At 34.2% G+C, this 21,606-nt stretch overlaps 2 protein-coding genes across 5 annotated transcripts in view; one reads left to right on the top strand and one right to left on the bottom strand.

Annotated features, from left to right (window-relative positions):
• LOC148608985 (bridge-like lipid transfer protein family member 3B) overlaps positions 1-21,606 on the top strand; it is a 55,268-nt gene that overhangs the window by 26,883 nt on the left and 6,779 nt on the right. For all 4 annotated transcript variants that reach the window (XR_015914659.1, XM_088541774.1, XM_088541772.1 and 1 more), the window contains 7 exons: positions 12,565-12,671; positions 14,449-14,517; positions 15,160-16,228; positions 16,721-17,283; positions 17,815-17,971; positions 19,570-19,847; positions 21,138-21,246. Coding sequence is in view for 3 of the 4 variants with exons in the window: in XM_088541774.1 (XP_088397900.1) it covers positions 12,565-12,671; positions 14,449-14,517; positions 15,160-16,228; positions 16,721-17,283; positions 17,815-17,971; positions 19,570-19,847; positions 21,138-21,246 (2,352 nt within the window). In the remaining variant the exon portion in view is untranslated. The remainder of the gene's footprint in view (positions 1-12,564; positions 12,672-14,448; positions 14,518-15,159; positions 16,229-16,720; positions 17,284-17,814; positions 17,972-19,569; positions 19,848-21,137; positions 21,247-21,606) is intronic.
• LOC148608986 (protein trapped in endoderm-1-like) lies at positions 2,636-5,340 on the bottom strand. The gene has a single exon (XM_088541791.1). The coding sequence runs from the start codon at positions 4,559-4,561 to the stop codon at positions 3,563-3,565; it is 999 nt and encodes a 332-aa protein (XP_088397917.1). The 5' UTR covers positions 4,562-5,340; the 3' UTR covers positions 2,636-3,562.

The raw sequence follows: 21,606 nt of genomic DNA, 5'->3' as shown, positions 1-21,606 counted from the left end.
GAATTTGGCATTTTTTATTTGAACCATTTAGGGATTAGGAGCCAAAATGTCTACTTCGATTCTGGTTAAATTATCTCATGCCAAATGCCTAATTGCAATCAAAATTCAAGGCTGTATCAAGTTTGAATAGTGTCCATACTTTCTCTCACTGTTCAGGGTTCAACGTCTGATGTGGTCTCAAGCTGTGTCCTGCAAAGCGTTTTATTATGTCGGATGAACAAGAAAGATTTGAAAAGGGGGTGGCAGATTTTATTCTTTTAGAAAAATGATATTTTCTAATTTATTTGAAATACTTATATGAATATATTTTGTAAGTTAAGTCAAATTCAATTGTGCTTTAAATTACATGTAAATGAAGGTTAAAAACCAAGTACATTATACCACATTTAAGTGGTAGATCTAGAAAGTCATCAGAAATCCATATTTTATGAATTTATTTTAAAATGCACAACCTTCTCCAAACAACTGATGAACTTTTTTTTATTTTGTTGGTTAAAGAATTCATGGAAAAAGATTTATAGAAAGTTTACTATTTATGGAAGTCTGCTTTTAACAACAATTATGTGAACTGATTGATTTTTGACATTTTTATCTTGAAATGTTTTTTTTTTTAAGTGAATATAAAATATTGGACATTTTTTGTGTAAGAGGTTGCTTAGCCAGTCAATAATACAGTCAGCTTTCTCCATTGACTTTGAGTGCTGTCTTTCAGCTTATACAAGGCAGTCAGAAGTGACTCCTTTTTACAAAGTACTGAGACATTAAATATAATGTTCATGAGATACACTTTAGTCAGGAAACAAATGTTATTTTTGTTTTGTTTTAAAAAAACAAAAGGAGATTGCTTCCTCATACAAAGCTAAATTGAAGTTTGTTACATGTATGTAATGTTTAAGCAAATTATAACCCTTGTCAAAAGGATGGGGTTAACTGTCTCATGCTGGTGTGCTATTTGATGGTATAGGATGAGGTTAACTGTCTCATGCTGTTGTGCTATTTGATGGTATAGGATGAGGTTAACTGTCTCATGCTGGTGTGCTATTTGATGGTATAGGATGAGGTTAACTGTCTCATGCTGGTGTGCTATTTGATGGTATAGGATGAGGTTAACTGCCTCATGCTGTTGTGCTATTTGATGGTATAGGATGAGGTTAACTGCCTCATGCTGTTGTGCTATTTGATGGTATAGGATGAGGTTAACTGCCTCATGCTGTTGTGCTATTTGATGGTATAGGATGAGGTTAACTGTCTCATGCTGGTGTGCTATTTGATGGTATAGGATGAGGTTAACTGTCTCATGCTGGTGTGCTATTTGATGGTATAGGATGAGGTTAACTGCCTCATGCTGTTGTGCTATTTGATGGTATAGGATGAGGTTAACTGTCTCATGCTGTTGTGCTATTTGATGGTATAGGATGAGGTTAACTGTCTCATGCTGTTGTGCTATTTGATGGTATAGGATGAGGTTAACTGTCTCATGCTGTTGTGCTATTTGATGGTATAGGATGAGGTTAACTGCCTCAAGCTGGTGTGCTATTTGATGGTATAGGATGAGGTTAACTGTCTCATGCTGTTGTGCTATTTGATGGTATAGGATGAGGTTAACTGCCTCAAGCTGGTGTGCTATTTGATGGTATAGGATGAGGTTAACTGTCTCATGCTGTTGTGCTATTTGATGGTATAGGATGAGGTTAACTGCCTCAAGCTGGTGTGCTATTTGATGGTATAGGATGAGGTTAACTGTCTCATGCTGTTGTGCTATTTGATGGTATAGGATGAGGTTAACTGTCTCATGCTGTTGTGCTATTTGATGGTATAGGATGAGGTTAACTGTCTCATGCTGTTGTGCTATTTGATGGTATAGGATGAGGTTAACTGCGTCAAGCTGGTGTGCTATTTGATGGTATAGGATCTTTGACATGTTTGACAACAACTTCTTGCTTGCCAACTGAATTAATATTTTGTCCATAATTTTCAGTGCTATAAAGTAATCAAGGGAACCAAGGTTATAGCAGTAATCAAAAGAATGTAATCCAGGGTCAAAGACCAGACAAGGAAAACAGACATACATATATATGACACTCATGTGCATTGGTTCACGATTTTTTTGTAAAAGATTATTTTTGGAATTAGGTGTATTCAAATATTTTAAAGCAATAATCTTGATCAACCAGAGATGTGGAAAAAGCAAATCAACAATGTCTGGAGAAAATTCAAACCTGCTTTCAGAACAAAAAATTCAAACCTAGATTGAATTTTGGTGCAACTAAAGAAAAAAATATTTTGCCCTGACAAATATTTGTGAATGAATGGAGGGATTATGTCAAACTCACCTTACAGATTTTTTCCCATAAGAGTATACCAGAAAAGTTTTTAAGCAATCAAAATTATCATTTTTTGTATTTCCAAAGTTTTTCTTTAGTCCTTGATCATCCAAAAGTATTGAAAATAAAGAATAAATTATTGGATCTTTGAGTAGTTGTGGACAATTTTATATACTAAATTTTTTGTAGAAACTGATTATAGCAATTAAAAACGTTGGTAGATACCTTTAGCTTTGGATGGTTAAGGTTAACTTCATCAATGATAATCAGTAAATCCAAGTGTGATTCTTAGTATTATTTTTATTTGCATGTACATATGTTGTTTAAGACATGGTATAGTTATAAAACATTGTCTTTACACTTTACTTCTGTATTAATAGCCCTGTTCTAGTTGTTGAGGGTAGGCCAAAGTGTTAAAATGGGTCTGTCACTTCAAAATGGTCATTTTTGTCCATTTCTGGCCATTTTTTGCTACATTTGGGGTTCGACAAGAGCAAAACAGGAACCAAAGCACATTCATCCCACAGCTTGTACCATGTGAAGGCCACTGAAGCCAAATAAGGTTTGTTACAGTCACGAATAGGAGGTCAGGAATCCCAACAAGGAACTATCCTGTGAAAAAATGAGGATTTTTTTCCCTCAGTTTGGCCTTCAGCCGGAAGTCGTCAATACAATGTGTCAACATAGAAATGATGGTGAGAGACATCATTCTTATTTTGATTCCAAGCTAAATAAAGCACTATAGTATAGATTAATTCTGCTCTGGCGAGGGGCTGAGAAATGAACCTTACTCCCTAAAAAATCTCACTTTTTATGGCAGCAGAAACTCATAACCTCATTTTTTAGCACTGGAGTCATTATTTTTTAATAAACTCTATATTAGATAGCCTCATTTTAAAGCACAGTCATGCTGCTTGCATATGGAAACAAATTGTGCTTTTCTAAACTAAGATTAACACTGCCAGAACAAATAAAGTGGAAACAGGGTCAATTCCGGATAAATCTGGGCACAGCACAACAAGAGTTATAAATTTTTTGAAATGTAATTAATAAAAGTCTTGAACATATAAATTTTGAGTTTACTATTGTCAGTTTCAGGGATGATAGATGATATCAGAAATTGATATAAGGGGGGTTCTAGGATATAATTTGCTAATTTTTGGCAACATTAAAAGAATTTTCCAGCCAAAGAAGGGGTTAAACCACAGGAAATTCTACTCCTGGAACTGCCACAGAATTTACTTGGCAATAGTATGGGCATTTATTTGCACTTCTAAAGTGTTAAAAGTGTTTCCTGAACTATCACTTTGAGCCTTCAAACAGAAGAGTTTCTTTAAAGCTAATTGAATATGTTGGTTAAAAATAGCATAAAGGATTGGATTAAACAGTAGATGTGCCCATGCTAAGTATACAGTGACTATATGAACCCTTATATCATATTTCTCAGCATTAGAATCTGTTCCTTGTACGAAGATATACGGGAGATAAAACACTCCAAATGTTGTCAGAATAGCTATGATCATAAAAGGCATTTTCATTGGTCTTTTAGTTGTGTTCTTATCACTAACCTTGTTCAGTTTTCTTTTTGTGGAATTCACTTTCCAAATTATTCCTATATAACAGAATATTAATGGTGGCATTGTTGTCCCAGCAGCAAAATAAGCAATGAATTTGGAAAAACTGTCTCCAATGAGGAAAGGCTGACAAATAAATCTGTTTTTATCATAAATCATCGTTCCCCATACTTCTGTTGTTGGCATCATGAATAATAGAATGTACACCATCCAGGAAGCACACAACATTATCCCTACGTTCCGATGCTTCCCATATATTTTGTTGTATTTGTCCATATGAACAATAAGTGTATAACGGTTGAATGATATCAAGAGTAGCGCTGTTAACTCTGACCCTACTGTTGCATATGTTATAAAGCCCAAACCTCTGCAGGTTTTTTCACTAAATGGCTGGTTAGTGTAAATTGTGAAAGAGTTATAAGAGATGTACGTCAGAGAGACTCCACTTGAGATACAGTATAAAATTGAGAGGTTCAGAATAAACACAATCACTGTTTGTCGATAGAGTCTGTACCTTACTATAGTTAGAATAATGACAAAATTTAAAAGGAATCCTATCACTGACATAAGAGTTGCTAGAACATTGTGAATTATTCGGATGTTATGTGAAACTCCTTCAAACACTGTCAAGTTAGTCTTGTTATAAATTCCAAATGACTGCATAGTTGTTTTAATATGTGGTGAAAAAGTGAGATATATAACAATACAGAATATGCCTAAACTACAAAACAAACAATGAAAGTTTGTCTTCCTTTATTGTGTGCAAAGCAAATCACAAGATCTAACTGTCACAATGGTGTATGTTGCATGCTAATAAATGCTGTGATCCAAGTTGTCCAAGTCTGTTGGTGATATTGCCAATCAAGGGCCCTCACAGGTTTCAGTTCTTACTAATTACAATTATTTAATTCCAATAAACACAAGACAGTTGTATACTTGTATATCCTAGAATAGTATAAGCATGAATTATATTAATGCTACCAATCACTCTTCCTCTTCCTTCCTCACCAAACTGGTTTCTTCTTGTACGTACCTCTATACCTTTTTAAAAACTTTTTTTTTTTTCCACTTACTTTTTTATCCAAAAAATGTTTCTAATCGCATTACAGTTCAGTTACATCTCTTATTTCTTCCCTGAAGATGTTAGATTGTAAATGTTGATTCTCTTCAGTTTAAAAGCCATTATCTAATTGTCATGTTATGTCAGATACCCTTTGGAATGATTTCCTTATGAGTTTACTGGTTCTAAGGGTTTGTATCTCTCATTGGATGAAAGTTTTCCTTGTAAGTTTACCTCAGGGTTAGATCTCTTATTCTATGAAAATCTCTTACATATTTTAATAAAAACGTGTCTTATAAGCACATTGATGTTTCAAACTATTAAAATAGGCACTAAAACTCAATGTCAATTAACTGTTAACAGGTTTATAAAACAATTAAAGGTAGATATTGTCCTATAATTCTTTCTTACCTTCAGAGCTTATTGTGATTGTAAATCCATTTCGCAGATTTGATTTGTTCAATGTGATAGGATGTTTTACACCTGAAGTTAAATGGGAAATTTCTTGGATAGTTTCTACCTTTATTTTTTTAATACCCAGATAAATATTGTATTTACCTGTATGTTATTGTGGATAAATTGATTTAGGACATAAGGTTAATGTTTTAAAAGATCATTTAGTTATTTTATATTGGTACAGCCATTGTAAATGACAAAAATATCCATCTAATTTTATAACTGCAAAGTTACCGTTGTAATTCTTTAATATTGGTCACTTTCTACTTCACTGTAATATAGTATTATTAAGTGGGTATTTTTATATTAATCCCGTTTAAAGTCTAATACAGTCATATTGGTTTGAGGTCACCTGTATTGGCTCCAGGCATAGCCAAGGGCAAATACAGGTGATCAAAACCCAAATTTATATTATTTAGATTTATATGAAAATACCCATTTTATGACACCTTTATTAAGTAATGTTTTTAAATACTGTATAAGGAATCATCTTGTTTTTGCAAAAAACAAATTTCAGTCTTTACACAGAACTTACTGGTCTTAATATGAATTCTGTTGGTCTACCGGAAGTTGAAATTCTGTATAAAGACACTGAAATTCATATCAAGACCAGTATTATTTTTTCTCACACACAAGCAGCATTTGAAAGATGATTCTCTATATACTAGTCAGTTTCTATTGAATTTAAACACATTAGTTAATAATAGAGGTTATCACTTAAAGTATTCACAGCTTTTCTCATTCTGAACAGATTAAAACCAGATATCGTCACAGTCATTCTTTCAATCCGATGACTACTAATACTTTTGAAATGGTGTTGAATATTAGGATATAGGAAAAGTAAGGCCAGAATAACCATTTTCAAATAATATTGGTAAAAGTTCTAAATTAAGTTCACCGGCAAATAAATGAGGCCTTTCTTTTACTGGAAGAGCTCTTCAAAAGTCTGAACAATAAATAAGTGAACAATTGCCACATTTTAAAGGTAAATAGGAACTTAATACAAATGAAACATGATTAAACACACAAAGCGAAGTCCAAACTTTTGGTCTTACATCCTATGTCAGAGGCAAAATTACTTGGGCCTCATTTTCTGTGTTATATTACATTTATTATGTATGTAGTTCCTTTTTAGCTGTGAGCTACTGTAAATTGGGATATTTTGGTGTCAGGTTATTTTGGCAGTGTTCTACCAAGACATGCATGTTTAATTTTGGTGCATTCAGAACAATACATGTTTCGTTTTTTAGTTTTCTTACAGTAAAACTAAACAGATAAAACAGATAAAGTATAGTTTACCTTTCTCTTATCTGACTGTTGAATTACTCAATAATAGATCAAACAGTTAACAGTCAAGATAATAATTAATAGTTATACTTTTGGAAATAAAGTTGTAAAACCAGTTAAAGATAAGGACCTTTTATCATTTTTGGTGTCAGATTATGTTTGTTGCTGATTTCCTTGAAAAGTTTAGGTTTTCTCATAGTGATGCACCGTGTTGGAAAAGATGCCACGTTCCTCGCACGTTAAAGGACCCTGCTGTGGTATTCGATAGGAGTAGGAACCTTTGCACTCTTCCACAGGAGGCTAAATTGCCCAACCCTACCAGTCCCTCCCTTTTTCTAGTAGCTGTCTAAATTTGTCAACCCTGTTGCCCTTGTGTCCCATCTCTTTTTCATTTCATCATCATCATCATCATTTCATATTCATTTTATCATCAATTTCATGTTCATCACTGGAATATAGCTGCATTAAACCCCAACAATCAATCATAACTTGCTTTTGTCCACACCTACCAGTGCAACAATGCAACAATTTATATTGGCTGCCTAAAAGTTATATTTTAGTGTGTTCAAATTTTGAACATTTCAGAGAGGCACCAAATAAACTAAAATATCCTAATTTACACTTATTTAATCTATTGCCATCTCTTCGGGCAGCATCGGCATTGCCATCTTCATCTATAAACTTTCCTTCAAACATCTTGCTCTCTGAAACTACGGTGTAAATTTAAGTGAAACTTTGCATGAATATTCATTATCGTTATTGTATTTTGATTTTTGATTTGTTAAAAAAGATGGCCGCCATGACTTTTTATAGTACACAGTCACTTATTACAAGGTATATTTAAAAAAAAAAAACTATGAGGGAATTAGAAAAAAAAAAGCATAAGGGAATTAGAAAAATAACTATAAGGGATTTAGAAAAATAACTATAAAGGAATTAGAAAATTGTGGTGATAATTCTACTTCTGCTTGAAGAGCTCTTCAAAAGTCTCCTTAAATTGAAGTTGATGACTTCTTGTTTAAGTTATTGCCCTTGATAGGTGAAAAAGGACATTTTTCCAGTTTTCAGCCAATATCTGAAAAACCATTGACTAAAAGTTTCTATGAGAAAGTATGTTATATCTAGTTGCAATGATTTCCATTGTTGTCAAAAGTTAACAAGTTGAGCATATCAAAAGATCAAAGAAGCAAGGAAATTACAGTACTACGTGAATGGGATAATATTTCTAAAGATATCTTATTACTTATTTAGGAACTGAAGCTGTACTGAAGCTTTGACAAGGTAACAACAGTTTACCAATAACAACTTACTTGTTAACTTATTGAATCATGGGAAAACGATAAAAAAGCTTTTGTTAATCATAAAAAAATACAAATGAAGATTTTTATGAACTTGTTAGACCTTTTCTTTTGAAAGTCTATTCCTGTAGACCTGAAAATATCTTCTTTATTTTAGTGTTACAGTTTGAGTACCAAAGTATTTCAAAAATACAAGATTTGTCTTATACTCTTTGATATTGTAACTAAAAACAACTTTTTAGCCTTTTTTGTGTTAGGGAAAGAGTGTCAGCAATGTCCTTTAACATGAATGGCTGAAAAATCCTTCTGTAGGGAAGTCATAATTTGAAGATTGATTGCATATCTCCACTGGCAGCAACATAATCCATTGAATGAAGGTAAGAAGGAAATTGATCGATTTCATATCTCCACTGGCAGTTACATCACCCATGGTAAGAAGGCAAAGTGATTGATTGCATTTCTCCACTGACAGCAGTGTCACCCATTGTAAGAAAGCAAAGTGATTGATTGCATATCTCCACTGGCAGCAACATAACCCATTGTAAGAAGGTAAGAAGGGAAAGTGATCGATTTCATATCTCCACTGGCAGTTACATCGCCCATTGTAAGAAGGCATAGTGACTGCAATTCTCCAATGGCAGCAACATTACCCATTGTAAGACGGCTGTGTATCATAAACTTCACAATATTGAGTCACAAAAATTGTGCTAACCCCTGTTAAAACTACAGTTAAGTTTAGATTGCATGAATTTTTCTGAATGACTACTTGTAAATGTAATGTTTTTTTGACAACATTGTTTAAAATCTCTGTATATGTATTTTACTTGAGCTTAGCTACTTTTGAATATTTGACTCTTATTACTGGTATTATCTTGAGATATTTAACAATTGTGAATGAGTAGGGCAATACAGCTTTTGTTTCTTGGACTGTACAGGTCCTGTTTGGTTATTCAGTCAGAGGCAGACTCAGGCTGTTCTTACCATTCAAATCATTAAGGGTCTGTAGACTGCTTTGTGGGTGTTTACATTTGTATTTATTGACAGTTTGGTCGGATTGTTGTCCTTTTTACATATTCCTGTTTTATTTTTACTTTCTTCTTTATTAAGGTATTATTACATATATATATTTCAAAATAATATAGTTATATCCACTTGAGGTAGTCTGTAATTTTAATTAGAAGTTATTGCCCATGTATTTTAGCAGTGGTAGTTATTGTTGAGGTTTTGTCTTGTTCATGAAATATTTTTGCTGAAAGTGAATTGTTATATTTACTCAATGCATTCTTCTTAGTAATATTTAAATGAGTAAACAGTCAAGACGACTTTGATTTTCAATAAGATCATTTCGTGTTGTGTAAAGTCCCTTTAATTCATTTTTCCTTTTACCTGCTGAGGAGAGAACATGTATTACTTTATGCATTTCTCAAAGTTATCTTCTATGTCAGCTTTAACCATAAGATGTAATATGACATAAATATTGTCGCGTGCAAATCCGTAATTGGTTATTGGGAATAGCTCAGTTGCTTAATGGGAATTAGTTTTAAGTACTTAATTATTTTCCTGAAAGGAAATGTGAATATTGAACTGTAAGGTTAGACAACAGTCTGCATGATTCTGTAAACTTCAATGTATCTAATGCTAAAATATTAAATAGGTTGAAATCAAAACCAACAAGAAGAAAACAAATGATGAACTAAGCTATAAAAATAGGAGATGTGCTATGATTGCCAATGAGACAGTCATCCACCAAAAGCGAAGCAACGAATAATTCAACTACTACAGGTCTCCTCATGGTCTTCAAACTAACCTTTAGGACTAAGTTATCTTAGTTTAAGAAAAGTTGATAGGTTCTTACACAAGTTTCTATTGAAAATCTGGGATTTCTGACATGGATGTTGACAAATTTTGTCTTTTGCATGAATGAAGCACACTGGAACGAGTGAATAGGCATTGAATTTCTCTCATGAGTGGAAGAAATTATAGTTTCATTAGGGATGAGTGCAAGTACCTTTTCCACATCTGTCATTGTGGCCTTATGTTCACCTAACATACCACCATTACTCCCCACATCTGTCATTGTGACCTTGTGTTCACCTATGATACCACCATTACTCCCCACATCTCTCGTTGTGACCTTATGTTTACCTATGATACCACCATTACTCCCCACATCTGTCATTGTGACCTTATGTTCACCTAAAATACCACCATTATTCTCCACATCTGTCATTGTGACCTTATGTTCACCTATGATACCACCATTACTCCCCTTACTCCCCACATCTGTCATTGTGGCCTTATGTTCACCTATGATTACACTATTATTCCTCACATCTGTCATTGTGACCTTATGTTCACCTATGATTCCACCATTATTCCCCACATCTGTCATTGTGACCTTATGTTCACCTTAAATACCACCATTATTCTCCACATCTGTCATTGTGACCTTATGTTCACCTATGATACCACCATTACTCCCCACATCTGTTATCGTGACCTTATGTTCTCCTAAAATACCACCATTCCTCCCCACATCTGTCATTGTGACCTTATGTTCACCTATGATACCACCATCACTCCCCATTTCTGTCATCATGACCTTATGTTCACCTAAAATACCACCATTATTCTCCACATCTGTCATTGTGACCTTATGTTCACCTATGATACCACCATTACTCCCCTTACTCCCCACATCTGTCATTGTGGCCTTATGTTCACCTATGATTACACTATTATTCCTCACATCTGTCATTGTGACCTTGTGTTCACCTATGATTCCACCATTATTCCCCACATCTGTCATTGTGACCTTATGTTCACCTTAAATACCACCATTATTCTCCACATCTGTCATTGTGACCTTATGTTCACCTATGATACCACCATTACTCCCCACATCTGTTATCGTGACCTTATGTTCTCCTAAAATACCACCATTACTCCCCACATCTGTCATTGTGACCTTATGTTCACCTATGATACCACCATCACTCCCCATTTCTGTCATCATGACCTTATGTTCACCGATTATACCACCATTACTCCCCACATCTGTCACCGTGACCTTATGTTCACCGATGTTACCACCATTACTCCCCGCATCTGTCATTGTGACCTTATGTTCACCTATGATACCACCATTACTGCCCACATCTGTCACCGTGACCTTATGTTCACCTATGATACCACCATTACTCCCCACATCTGTCATTGTGACCTTATGTTTACCTATGATACCACCATTACTCCCCACATCTGTCATTGTGGCCTTATGTTCACCTATTATACCACCATTATTTCCCACATCTGTCTTTGTGACCTTATGTTCACCTATGATACCACCATTACTCCCCTTACTCCCCACATCTGTCATTGTGGCCTTATGTTCACCTATGATTACACTATTATTCCTCACATCTGTCATTGTGACCTTATGTTCACCTATGATTCCACCATTATTCCCCACATCTGTCATTGTGACCTTATGTTCACCTTAAATACCACCATTATTCTCCACATCTGTCATTGTGACCTTATGTTCACCTATGATACCACCATTACTCCCCACATCTGTTATCGTGACTTTATGTTCTCCTAAAATACCACCATTACTCCCCACATCTGTCATTGTGACCTTATGTTCACCTATGATACCACCATCACTCCCCATTTCTGTCATCATGACCTTATGTTCACCGATTATACCACCATTACTCCCCACATCTGTCACCGTGACCTTATGTTCACCGATGTTACCACCATTACTCCCCGCATCTGTCATTGTGACCTTATGTTCACCTATGATACCACCATTACTGCCCACATCTGTCACCGTGACCTTATGTTCACCTATGATACCACCATTACTCCCCACATCTGTCATTGTGACCTTATGTTTACCTATGATACCACCATTACTCCCCACATCTGTCATTGTGGCCTTATGTTCACCTATTATACCACCATTATTTCCCACATCTGTCTTTGTGACCTTATGTTCACCTAACATACCACCATTCCTCCCCACATCTGTCATTTTGACTTATGTTCACCTATGATACCACCATTACTCCCCACTTCTGTCATTGTGACCTTATGTTTACCTATGATACCACTATACTCCCCACATCTGTCATCGTGGCCTTATGTTCACCTATTATACCACCATTATTCCCCACATCTGTCATCGTGACTTATGTTCACCTGTGATACCACCATTACTCCCCACATCTGTCATTGTGGCCTTATGTTCACCTATGATTTCACCATTGTACTTGTTTGGTTTGGATTATACAACAAATAAAGACAAGACAAACATGGTTTATCTCAAATTGAAAACATCTTTGAAAGAATTAAATATTGAGTTTTTTTCTTAGAAATATTAATTACCTACTGTTTTATATCTTTAATTAATAGAATATATACATCCCAGTGATTCAGTGAGATCTTGAAGTTTACAGGATTCTCAAAATACATGATTTAAGTCAGAAAAAGACTATGACTGAATAAATAATGTTAAAACTACTAACTGTAACTTTTATTTTCTCCTTTTTTTTCAGTTCCACATGCCAATTTGTACATTCTTGTGAATCCAGTTCGTTTAGTTGTGGATTATCTTACTTTGCTGTGGACAAACTATTTCCTATTAAACTTAGCTCAGAGTATGGTAAGCATTTTATACTATAAAGCTGTAAGTGTTAGTTCATAGTATGGTTAACATTATATACCATACAGTTGTAAGTGTTAGTTGAGATTATGGTTAGCATTATATTGTAAGTGGTAGTTCTGGGTATGGTAAGCAGTATATAACATAAAATTATAAGCAGTAGTTCATAGTATGCTAAACAGTATATACCATACAGTTGTAAGTGGTAGTGATTTACACTATTATTGTCCACATTTGGTAGACTATGTGTCTATTTTTACTTACATATTTTTTATATGTTAACCAAGCTACTTCATAACCTTCATCATCGAATAATAAACCTTGTAATGCTGATTTGTTCTGAAAATATGTCTAGATTTCAGTATTTTGCAAACTTATGCAAATTATATGCAAATTATTTGCACAATGGTACTGATGCTGATTGTTATATATAAGTTACAGATAGATGATCATGGGATGGTGTTGATGGATGGGTTGACTGACGTGGTTAAATGGGTCTGTCACTGGAAAATGGTCATTTTTGTATATTTTCTTGCCATTTTTTGTTAGATGTGGGTTTAACAGGAGCAAGACTGGAACCAAAGCTTTTTTTTCAATTTTTTTTGCCTCAGTTTGGCCTAAAAACGGAAGTAGTTAAGGATTGACATAGTAATGGTGGCGAGAGATATCATTCTTATTCAAATACCAGACGAAATAAAGCATTATAGATTTATTCTGCTGTGCCGAGGGAAATGACCCTATTCCTAAAAAAGTCTCACTTTTTTGGGCAGCAGAAACTCATGACCTCTTTTATCAGCTCTCAAGTCATTATTTTTTAACAAACTATGTAGAAGATGGCCTCATTTTAAAACACAGTCATGCTGCTTGCATATAGAAACAAATTGTGCTTTCCTCAACTGAGATTAACACTGCCAGAACCAATACAGCGGAAACAGGGCCAGGCCCAGATATATCAGGGTTCAGCACAACAAGGGTTAAGAAACAATTTTTTTACAATATACTATAGATTTGATAACAAGGGAGAATAGACACCACTGTTTACTCTTATATAACTATTATACCAGTGGGGCTTGCAATAACTTTTCCGTCCATCCTTCCATCCATCCATTACGCATTTCGTAACAGATTTCTTAGCTTATATTGGAGAGAATGCTTAGATAGCTGGTATATTGCTTTTACATAATGACTTGTACTATGTCTCCCCTTTTCAGGTTCTTTGCTCATCTACTTCCTGTTTACTGATCGACTTAGTAATTTTTTCAGATGGACCATAATGGAAATTTTGGTAATAGATTTCTAAACTTGAAATAGATGGAGTGTTTGTACATTGGTGTTACATGATGACTTGTACTGTGTCTCCCCTTTACAATCATCTACTTCCTGTTAACTGATTGACTTTGTAATTTTTTAGGCTATGCATAATAGAAAATATGGTAATGTATTTCTCAGCTTCTTTAAGAGGATCTAATTAATGATTAGATATTTGGTATATTACTTCTGCATGATGAATTGTACTGTGTACCTTATTCCGTGTTGACTGAAATGGTTGAGTGGAGTTGTTTTTAGTATGAGGTAGAATGTCTTCTTTGGTAAATGTTAAAATTTTATTAGGACAAAAGAGATAAGTCATAAAAGAATTAATTGAGTTTCATTTTGAAAAATACCTACAGTGAAGCAGAGAAATACTTGCAAGACAATGCAACCAAGGAAGCCTTCAACATGGAGTACATCTCATCCTGAACGTAAATTAAACTGTCATAATTATTTAATTTTGCAGAGTGCATCTACAGACATGCAGAAAGCCCCAGAACATATAGATATAAAATTAGAGGCTGTCATGCCCAGGGTATGTAAGACATGATTAAGTGTTAGATACTTTGGGTTTAACACTGCGGTTAGATGGCATATGTTTCAAAGGAAGTAATCAATAACTAGCTGTTTGATTCAGTAATTTTAAAACATTGCTCTAAGGAAGTAATAAGTCAGTTCTGTTTGAAGTAAGATGGAATCTGTTATAACAAACAAAATGATATAATAGTGACTCAATTACAAAAAATAAAAAAAAAACATATCCATTATTTGTTAGGTCTTTATCAATAGAAGGGACATCTTATTCTACTTTTTATTTACTACTAATTTCACTTTAAAGGTGCAATCAATAATTTAGAACCAGAGTTCAAAGTGAACACTTCTTTATTGGTTTTGTGTAAAATTTCTTTTTATTTATTTTGTAGCAATATATTTCATAATTAGATTTAAATTCATTTTTTTATATAAGTTTTTCAATAATTGACTTTTCTTCGAGGATATTCGAATTTGTAATTTTACAACCCCATGATAAGTTAATAATTGAGGTACCTTTTTAATGAATGGTAATACTTTTAAACAAGTTTTTCCTTTTGTGTTTGGATGTATTCTTACGGATTTTTGTTGTTTTTTCATTGTTCCTGCTGATATTTTGTATTAAGTGTTTTTGTTGTATATTAAGGTAATACTATTTATGGATGAGAAGATAGGAACAGAGACAGATAGTCCTGGGGGCATGCAGTTACAGATCTCTAAACTGACAGGATCTAACACTCGCACAGAGGAAGGAGATTTATTGTCCAATCTCACTGATCTCATACAACAGTATAAACAAGCTGACTTGTTCCAATCTGAATCATTTCCTAATGATACAAATAATAATGATATCATTCCAAAACATTTCAGTGTTCATGCGAACAGAGAAGATAATCCATATATTTGTCAGTATGCAAAAGACTTGCTCAGTGAGAAAAAATTAAATGACATATCACCAGGCATGGAGGCTGGTCGAGAAGCTTTAGTTAAACTGCTGAAAACAAACACTTTAAAGTGTAGTGCTAACTTAGATTTTTGGAGTTTTACTGCAGATCAAGTTTGGATTGATTTCATTGGTGGATCATCCTCTAGATCACGACCTTTACCTTTTGTGCAGGCTGTACCTTTAAAGTTATGGATTTGTAGACCTTCAACATTAGATCAATGTTGTAATAAATCTAGTCAATTGAAACTTGTGCCAAACTCTTCTACAGACAATCGATCTCTGACAAGTCCAGAGAGAGAAACCCGCAAGGCTAGAAAACTACTGAAGCAGTACTATTCCAAAGTAGAAGATTCAAGCGAATGTAGTGATGAGAATGTAGACAATAAATGTCCAAGGGGTGGTGCTGAGGGTGATGTGCAATGTAAAAAATTATGTGATATAAATCTATTGGTCCATGTTGGTGGACCAATCAAAGCTCAGATGACTCATTTCCAGTATTTATGTTTGCTACGCATTATAGACTCGTTTACAACATTCCAAAGTCAAATGACAGCCGATATGAACTATTTTGATCAAGATTCAGCCCAGACTCCAGCATTTAGATTCGCTGTTCCTATAATGGTTCCAGAGTTAGAATTTGCCATGATTTGCCCAGTTGTCAATGAAGGGTTGCCAAGCAACCAAGTTAATTTGCCTGTAGAGGACATGTCTACAAATGATAGCTCTTCCATTTCTGAGGATAAAAGCAGTGGTAATCCTTTAGTTTCTGGTGAGCATAAAGTTTAAACAAAACACATCTCTGCCTGACCAATTCCATAACTATATGGTATTCTGGCATTATTGTTTAATAGGACAGAAATTGAACAGACACTGCCAATAGTAAAGTGGTGAAGAAAAATCCAAACAAATGATGCTTTTTCAGACTACATATGCTATACTATCACTCAATGATTATCATTTCTGCATGCAGATCTGCACTTTTTAGAAAAGCATACATTCATCTCCTACTAAAATCAACCATATGAAACCACATCAAGAATGAAAACATTTGCAAAGTGCAAATTTCATGTACAATCTATGTACTTCTTATCTGAAAAGCATAACACTCAAATGAAAAACAAAGATTTGTTATGTGATCAGTAACTGTTTCTGAACAAGAAATGAAACTGATTTTGGTGGATTTTTGACATGCATGAATCACCTTCTGTTTGATTTTTCGAGAGACTGCTATTTAAATAGTTAGAATGATCTTTACTTTCAGAGCATGAATGTTTGGAGATATACCCAAATGAAGATGCTGGACTTGAGATTCATCCAGTAATAACAAAGTCTCTGAGTGATTCTACTATTCAATGTCATACAATTGAAGGCCAGAATGGGCAAGTTCCCTTACAGATGGATTATGGGGCACAACATTTGTCTGTTTATTCAAATTCAGAGGTGAATTTGACCACAGATCCCAGTAGCTACAGTTCTGCAAGGACATATGATTCAGGTTATAGTTCTGAAGGTCGATTTAAAAACACTTCAGCGAAAGCAAACAAGGTGAAGAAATCCTTTGCTACTGCCATGATTAATTTGACTGATAAAATCAAAAATTTTGCAGATGACAGTAGTTCCATTACAGATGATGATGCACTTTCAGTCAAGACAGACATATCTGATGATGATCAGGAATTTGAAATGATTTTTGATGAGAATGAGGCTCCTGCTTTTACACATCTTGTAAACAACTCAGAAACTGGATCAGAAACAGACACACAGGATGATTTATCTAATATTGGAGCTGAATTAGATGCTGCTGTGTTAAAAGGGAGAGAACAGGTAAATAGTGTGTCATGTGTGGGGACATATCTTTATTAATCCTCCACTTACAAAGTAGGGGTATATGGTGATAGTTTCCTCCGAAACAGGTCAAAGTAGGGGTATATGGTGATAGTTTCCTCCGAAACAGGTAAATATTGTGTCATGTGTGAGGACATAGCTCTTCTAGAAACACTTAATGGATGGGTTATGTCATGGAAATGGACACACCCATTTGATTTGGGGGAGGGGGCTTAATAAAGGCAAATGTTGAACTTTTAAAGTGTTATGTTTAATCAGGAGCCTACCATTGAATTAATATATGTGAAAAAGGTGTATCACACTTTAAGTACACTATTTACAGGTTGGTACACTATGTAAAGGTTGGTGCACTGTATACTAGCTGGTACACTATGTACAGGTTGTTGTGTTGCTCAATACTCATGCTCACTTCCCTATGAAATATGAAGAAAGTTTTAAAAAATGTCCTTATAATCTTAAGTGTCAATTAACAAATTTTAATTATATAAATTTTATTTCATTGTATTCCAGATATCAGTGATCTTGTTTAAACTCTGCCAATTAGAGTTGATTTTACAGTGTGATAGTGCAGACATTACAGCTAGAATTCAGTCAAAAAAACTACTTACTGCACAACCTGGAAATATGTCCTATGAAAATTTCTTCTCTACTTTTGTTTCCAGGAAAGGTATGTCTGTAATTGATACATGTAAGATTATATTGTTATACACCTGTATTAATAGACAAGACATATTATGGTATACTGTAGTCAATCTGACTACTGTTCAAATTTTGTACAATAACTCAAAAATGCTCCCACCAATTACAGGCTTTCAACTGGTGCTTTTCCCCCTAATTTCAACCTTTACAGGTAGCCCTTTCTTCATAGAATTGCCCTTGTTTTTAATCTAAATTCCTATTTTTTTTAGTGCCATATTTTTGTCCAGTTGCAGTATACATTTTAAATCAGATATCTATTTTAGCTATAGTACTTTCATTAACTGATAAAGATCTACCAGGAACTGGTTCTTCAGTCATGGATGGATACATTCAGCAGTTACCTGATGAGTTGGGACCTCAACCCATGTCTGAAATGTTTACACTGTTGAATGTGTGTGTTGATGACTGTGGATGTAACCTTCATGGTTGTCATCTAATTTTCAATATTTTATATGAATACAGTTAAGTTTTTTTTCACTTTATGAATAAAAAGTTGAAAAAATAACCCTAGGTTTTTTTTCACAAAAGCCTTAATATGTCCCTAAAAATGAATCTTTTGTTCCTAAAAATTTTCACAAAAAGTGAGTAAAAAAGCCTGCTGATATAATGAAACTTCAGTGAACTGTTTATTTACAACAAACAGAAGATTTCAGATTTATTTTGTGGAATGTGGCCCTTCTTTTTTAGGGATAAGGGACCGAGAAAGGTCTTTAAACAAGCATTTTTTCTAGTTACCTAACAACAACCTGAGTGTATAGGTACGTGAAACATACCACAAGGTTTTATACAACAATAGAGATTGACTGGTTGGGCCTTAATGATCTTACAATTAAGGTTGAGATTGACTGGTTGTGGCCTTAATGGTCTTACAATTAAGGTTGAGATTGACTGGTTGTGGCCTTAAAATTAATGGTGTTAGGGACTATGTCATTACCTTTGTATCAAAGGCTTATTTCCCGATATTTCCAATGGTATGTCAATTTAAGTCTTTTTAAATTATAAGGGTTTATAAATATGTGGAATCTTACCATGAATATAGTTTTTTTTTATCAAATTGGTCCAAATTATTGTTCAAAACCAAACTTTGATTAATTTCACAAAGGGTTGGGTTCTTGATTTTTTTTATAAGCTGAATCTAATCATGTATTATGAAGAATACATACAGAAACTAATGAATAATCAACAACCCAGACTACACTGAAAACTAGTAGTATACATCTGTAGAGGTAAGCTTCCTCTGCTTTTCTAGCCACCAAGATGCTCTTAGGATTTTGAATATGGGTTTAAACATCAGAAGGAAACTAAAGAGGACAGGGTAAGATACCTTATAGAAGTCATTACATTTATTCTGTCAAATTTACACACACACACACACTCACTGATAAAGAGATATATACAGCATTGTTATAAACACAATCATATCATTTTAATAAAAATCTTACTATTATGACTTGGGAATTTTTGTCTTATTGCTAAATGTGATCATATGAGACCCAAGGTGAGAGATGTATTCTTTTCTTATGTTAAAGGCCTGATAGTAGTATCTTACTGATATATTTTTTTCAGGATTTATACCAGTTCCACAAGAAACAACAGAGACTACATCAGAATTTCCCATCAAGTTTAAATTGACCTCTGGACCAGGTGTAGGGGGAGTCTGTTTCCACCATGGTATACCAAGTCCAACAGGAGAGACCAGCTTTATGGATGTCAGAGCCAAAGATTGTGGATTAAAATTCACCATGTCTAGTTTAACAAGCCTTACATCCTTTATTGAAGATAAAATTACATCCCCTGCCATGCCTATGCATGTCAGTGTGGATCGATTTCTCCTAACACTGCAGGTATAACATGTTAAAAGAGTTTTTGTTTAAAAATTCTTAATAAGTGTCACAGATGATTCTTTATTGACGAAAAAAGATATTTTATCCTAAATCATAAGCTGGAGAAAACTGCAATCCTAATGTTTGTCTGTGGTAAATAATCTCAGTTTGTTACTTGATAATATGATTTTAGGTTAAGAAGAACCTTTGACATGTAACCTCTTCACCTATTACTTGTAATTTTGTTGTCCATCTTTACAGTTTATGAGGGGGTCTGTAAAAAAGCATCTTAAACATTATAACATAATGAATTTTATTGCTATAATGTTGTATATGAGTACTATTATAATATAACAGTCATTTTTGTCCATTTCTGGTAAATCAAGTACCAAAGCACATTCGTCTTACAGCCTGTACACCATGAAGCCAAATAAAGTGTGTTACAGTCATGAGTTGGGGGGGGGGGGGAGGTCAGGAGTTCCCTGAAGCATCACTCATATGAAAATAATTTTTGGCCTCTGTTTGGCCTAAAACTGGAAGTAGTCAATGCAAGGGGTTGACATAGAAATGGTGGTGATAGAAATCATTCTTATTCAGTTTCCAGGCAAAATAGAGTACTACAGATAGATTCTGCTCTGTCGAGGGTCCAAGAAATGAACACTACCCCCAAAAAATCTCATTTTTTATGGCAGAGGAAACTCGTGACCTCTTCTTTTAGCTATCAATTCATTGTTTTTTAACAAACTCTATATCAGATAGCCTCATTTTAAAGCACAGTCACACTGTATGCAGATGGACACAAATAGCTCGTTCCTAAACTAAGATTAACACTGCCAGAACCAATAAAGCGGAACCAGGTCCAATCCTGAACAGGTCTGGGTGTAGCACGACAAGGGTTAAAGTAGCCACTACTCATCAGAACTTGTTGAACTTAATAGGTAGTATGGATACAATGTACATCTGTGCATTTTATCGATACACATTTTCTGCCATTAACTTAAAAAAAGTTATAGTCACTTTTTGTTTATGAAATTTGGAAAATATACAGTAAAACCTGTCCAAACCAAACTCATTTTGGACTTAAGAATTTGTTCAGTTTACATTCAAATTTATGTAAAGGATCTTTGTAAGGTTCAGACAGGGTTTCAGATTATTCAGGGTTTGTTTTAGGCAGGTTTTACTGTATATTTGTGGTCTGCTTTATGTAAAAAAATCTTGTAAATTATTATTTGCACTTTGTATATCATGGATTATCAACAGTTACTTAGTAACTTATTGAGGCTTAATTTAATTTCAAGGGTTTTTTTTCAGGATGATTCCACGCCTGATGGTGAGGAGATTGATGTATCCCCCTCTACAGAACTAATGATCAGCAATCTAAAAATAACTAGAGGACAGGATGGTGTACTACATCTAAAAGGTGCCTTCAATAATATTCCCATTTCTATGGGGGGATAAAATCTTATGGAGATCTCTTTACCTGCTTTACCAGGTGATATTTGAATTTCTTAGAAGATAAGATCAGAGATATCACTTCTCACCTGGAGAAACATGTAAAATTTGGATTTTTAATTGGGGATATAACCATGCGCAGATCTCACTCCTCACCTGGTGAAACCAGTTTTTCAGTTGTATTTCCATAGGATATAAGATCAAAGATCTCACACCATATTTGGGGAGATCTTACACTCAGCAAGTTTTGGATATAATGCTTTGGATTCTTTGGATTCTACATACATTTATTTTCAACTATAAGTTTTGATTATTCGTTATTTGTATT

Source organism: Perna viridis, chromosome 8, assembly GCF_037379345.1.
Source record: "Perna viridis isolate PV_CMFRI_1.1 ecotype Kerala chromosome 8, ASM3737934v1, whole genome shotgun sequence".
NCBI classification, from domain to species: domain Eukaryota; kingdom Metazoa; phylum Mollusca; class Bivalvia; order Mytilida; family Mytilidae; genus Perna; species Perna viridis.
The sequence above is the reverse complement of the archived record's forward strand: the minus strand, read 5'-3'. Positions and strand labels throughout refer to the sequence as shown.

Excerpts from the sequence above, each read along its gene's own strand:
- LOC148608986 (XM_088541791.1), bottom strand. The coding sequence starts at position 4,561 with ATGCAGTCATTTGGAATTTATAACAAGACTAACTTGACAGTGTTTGAA.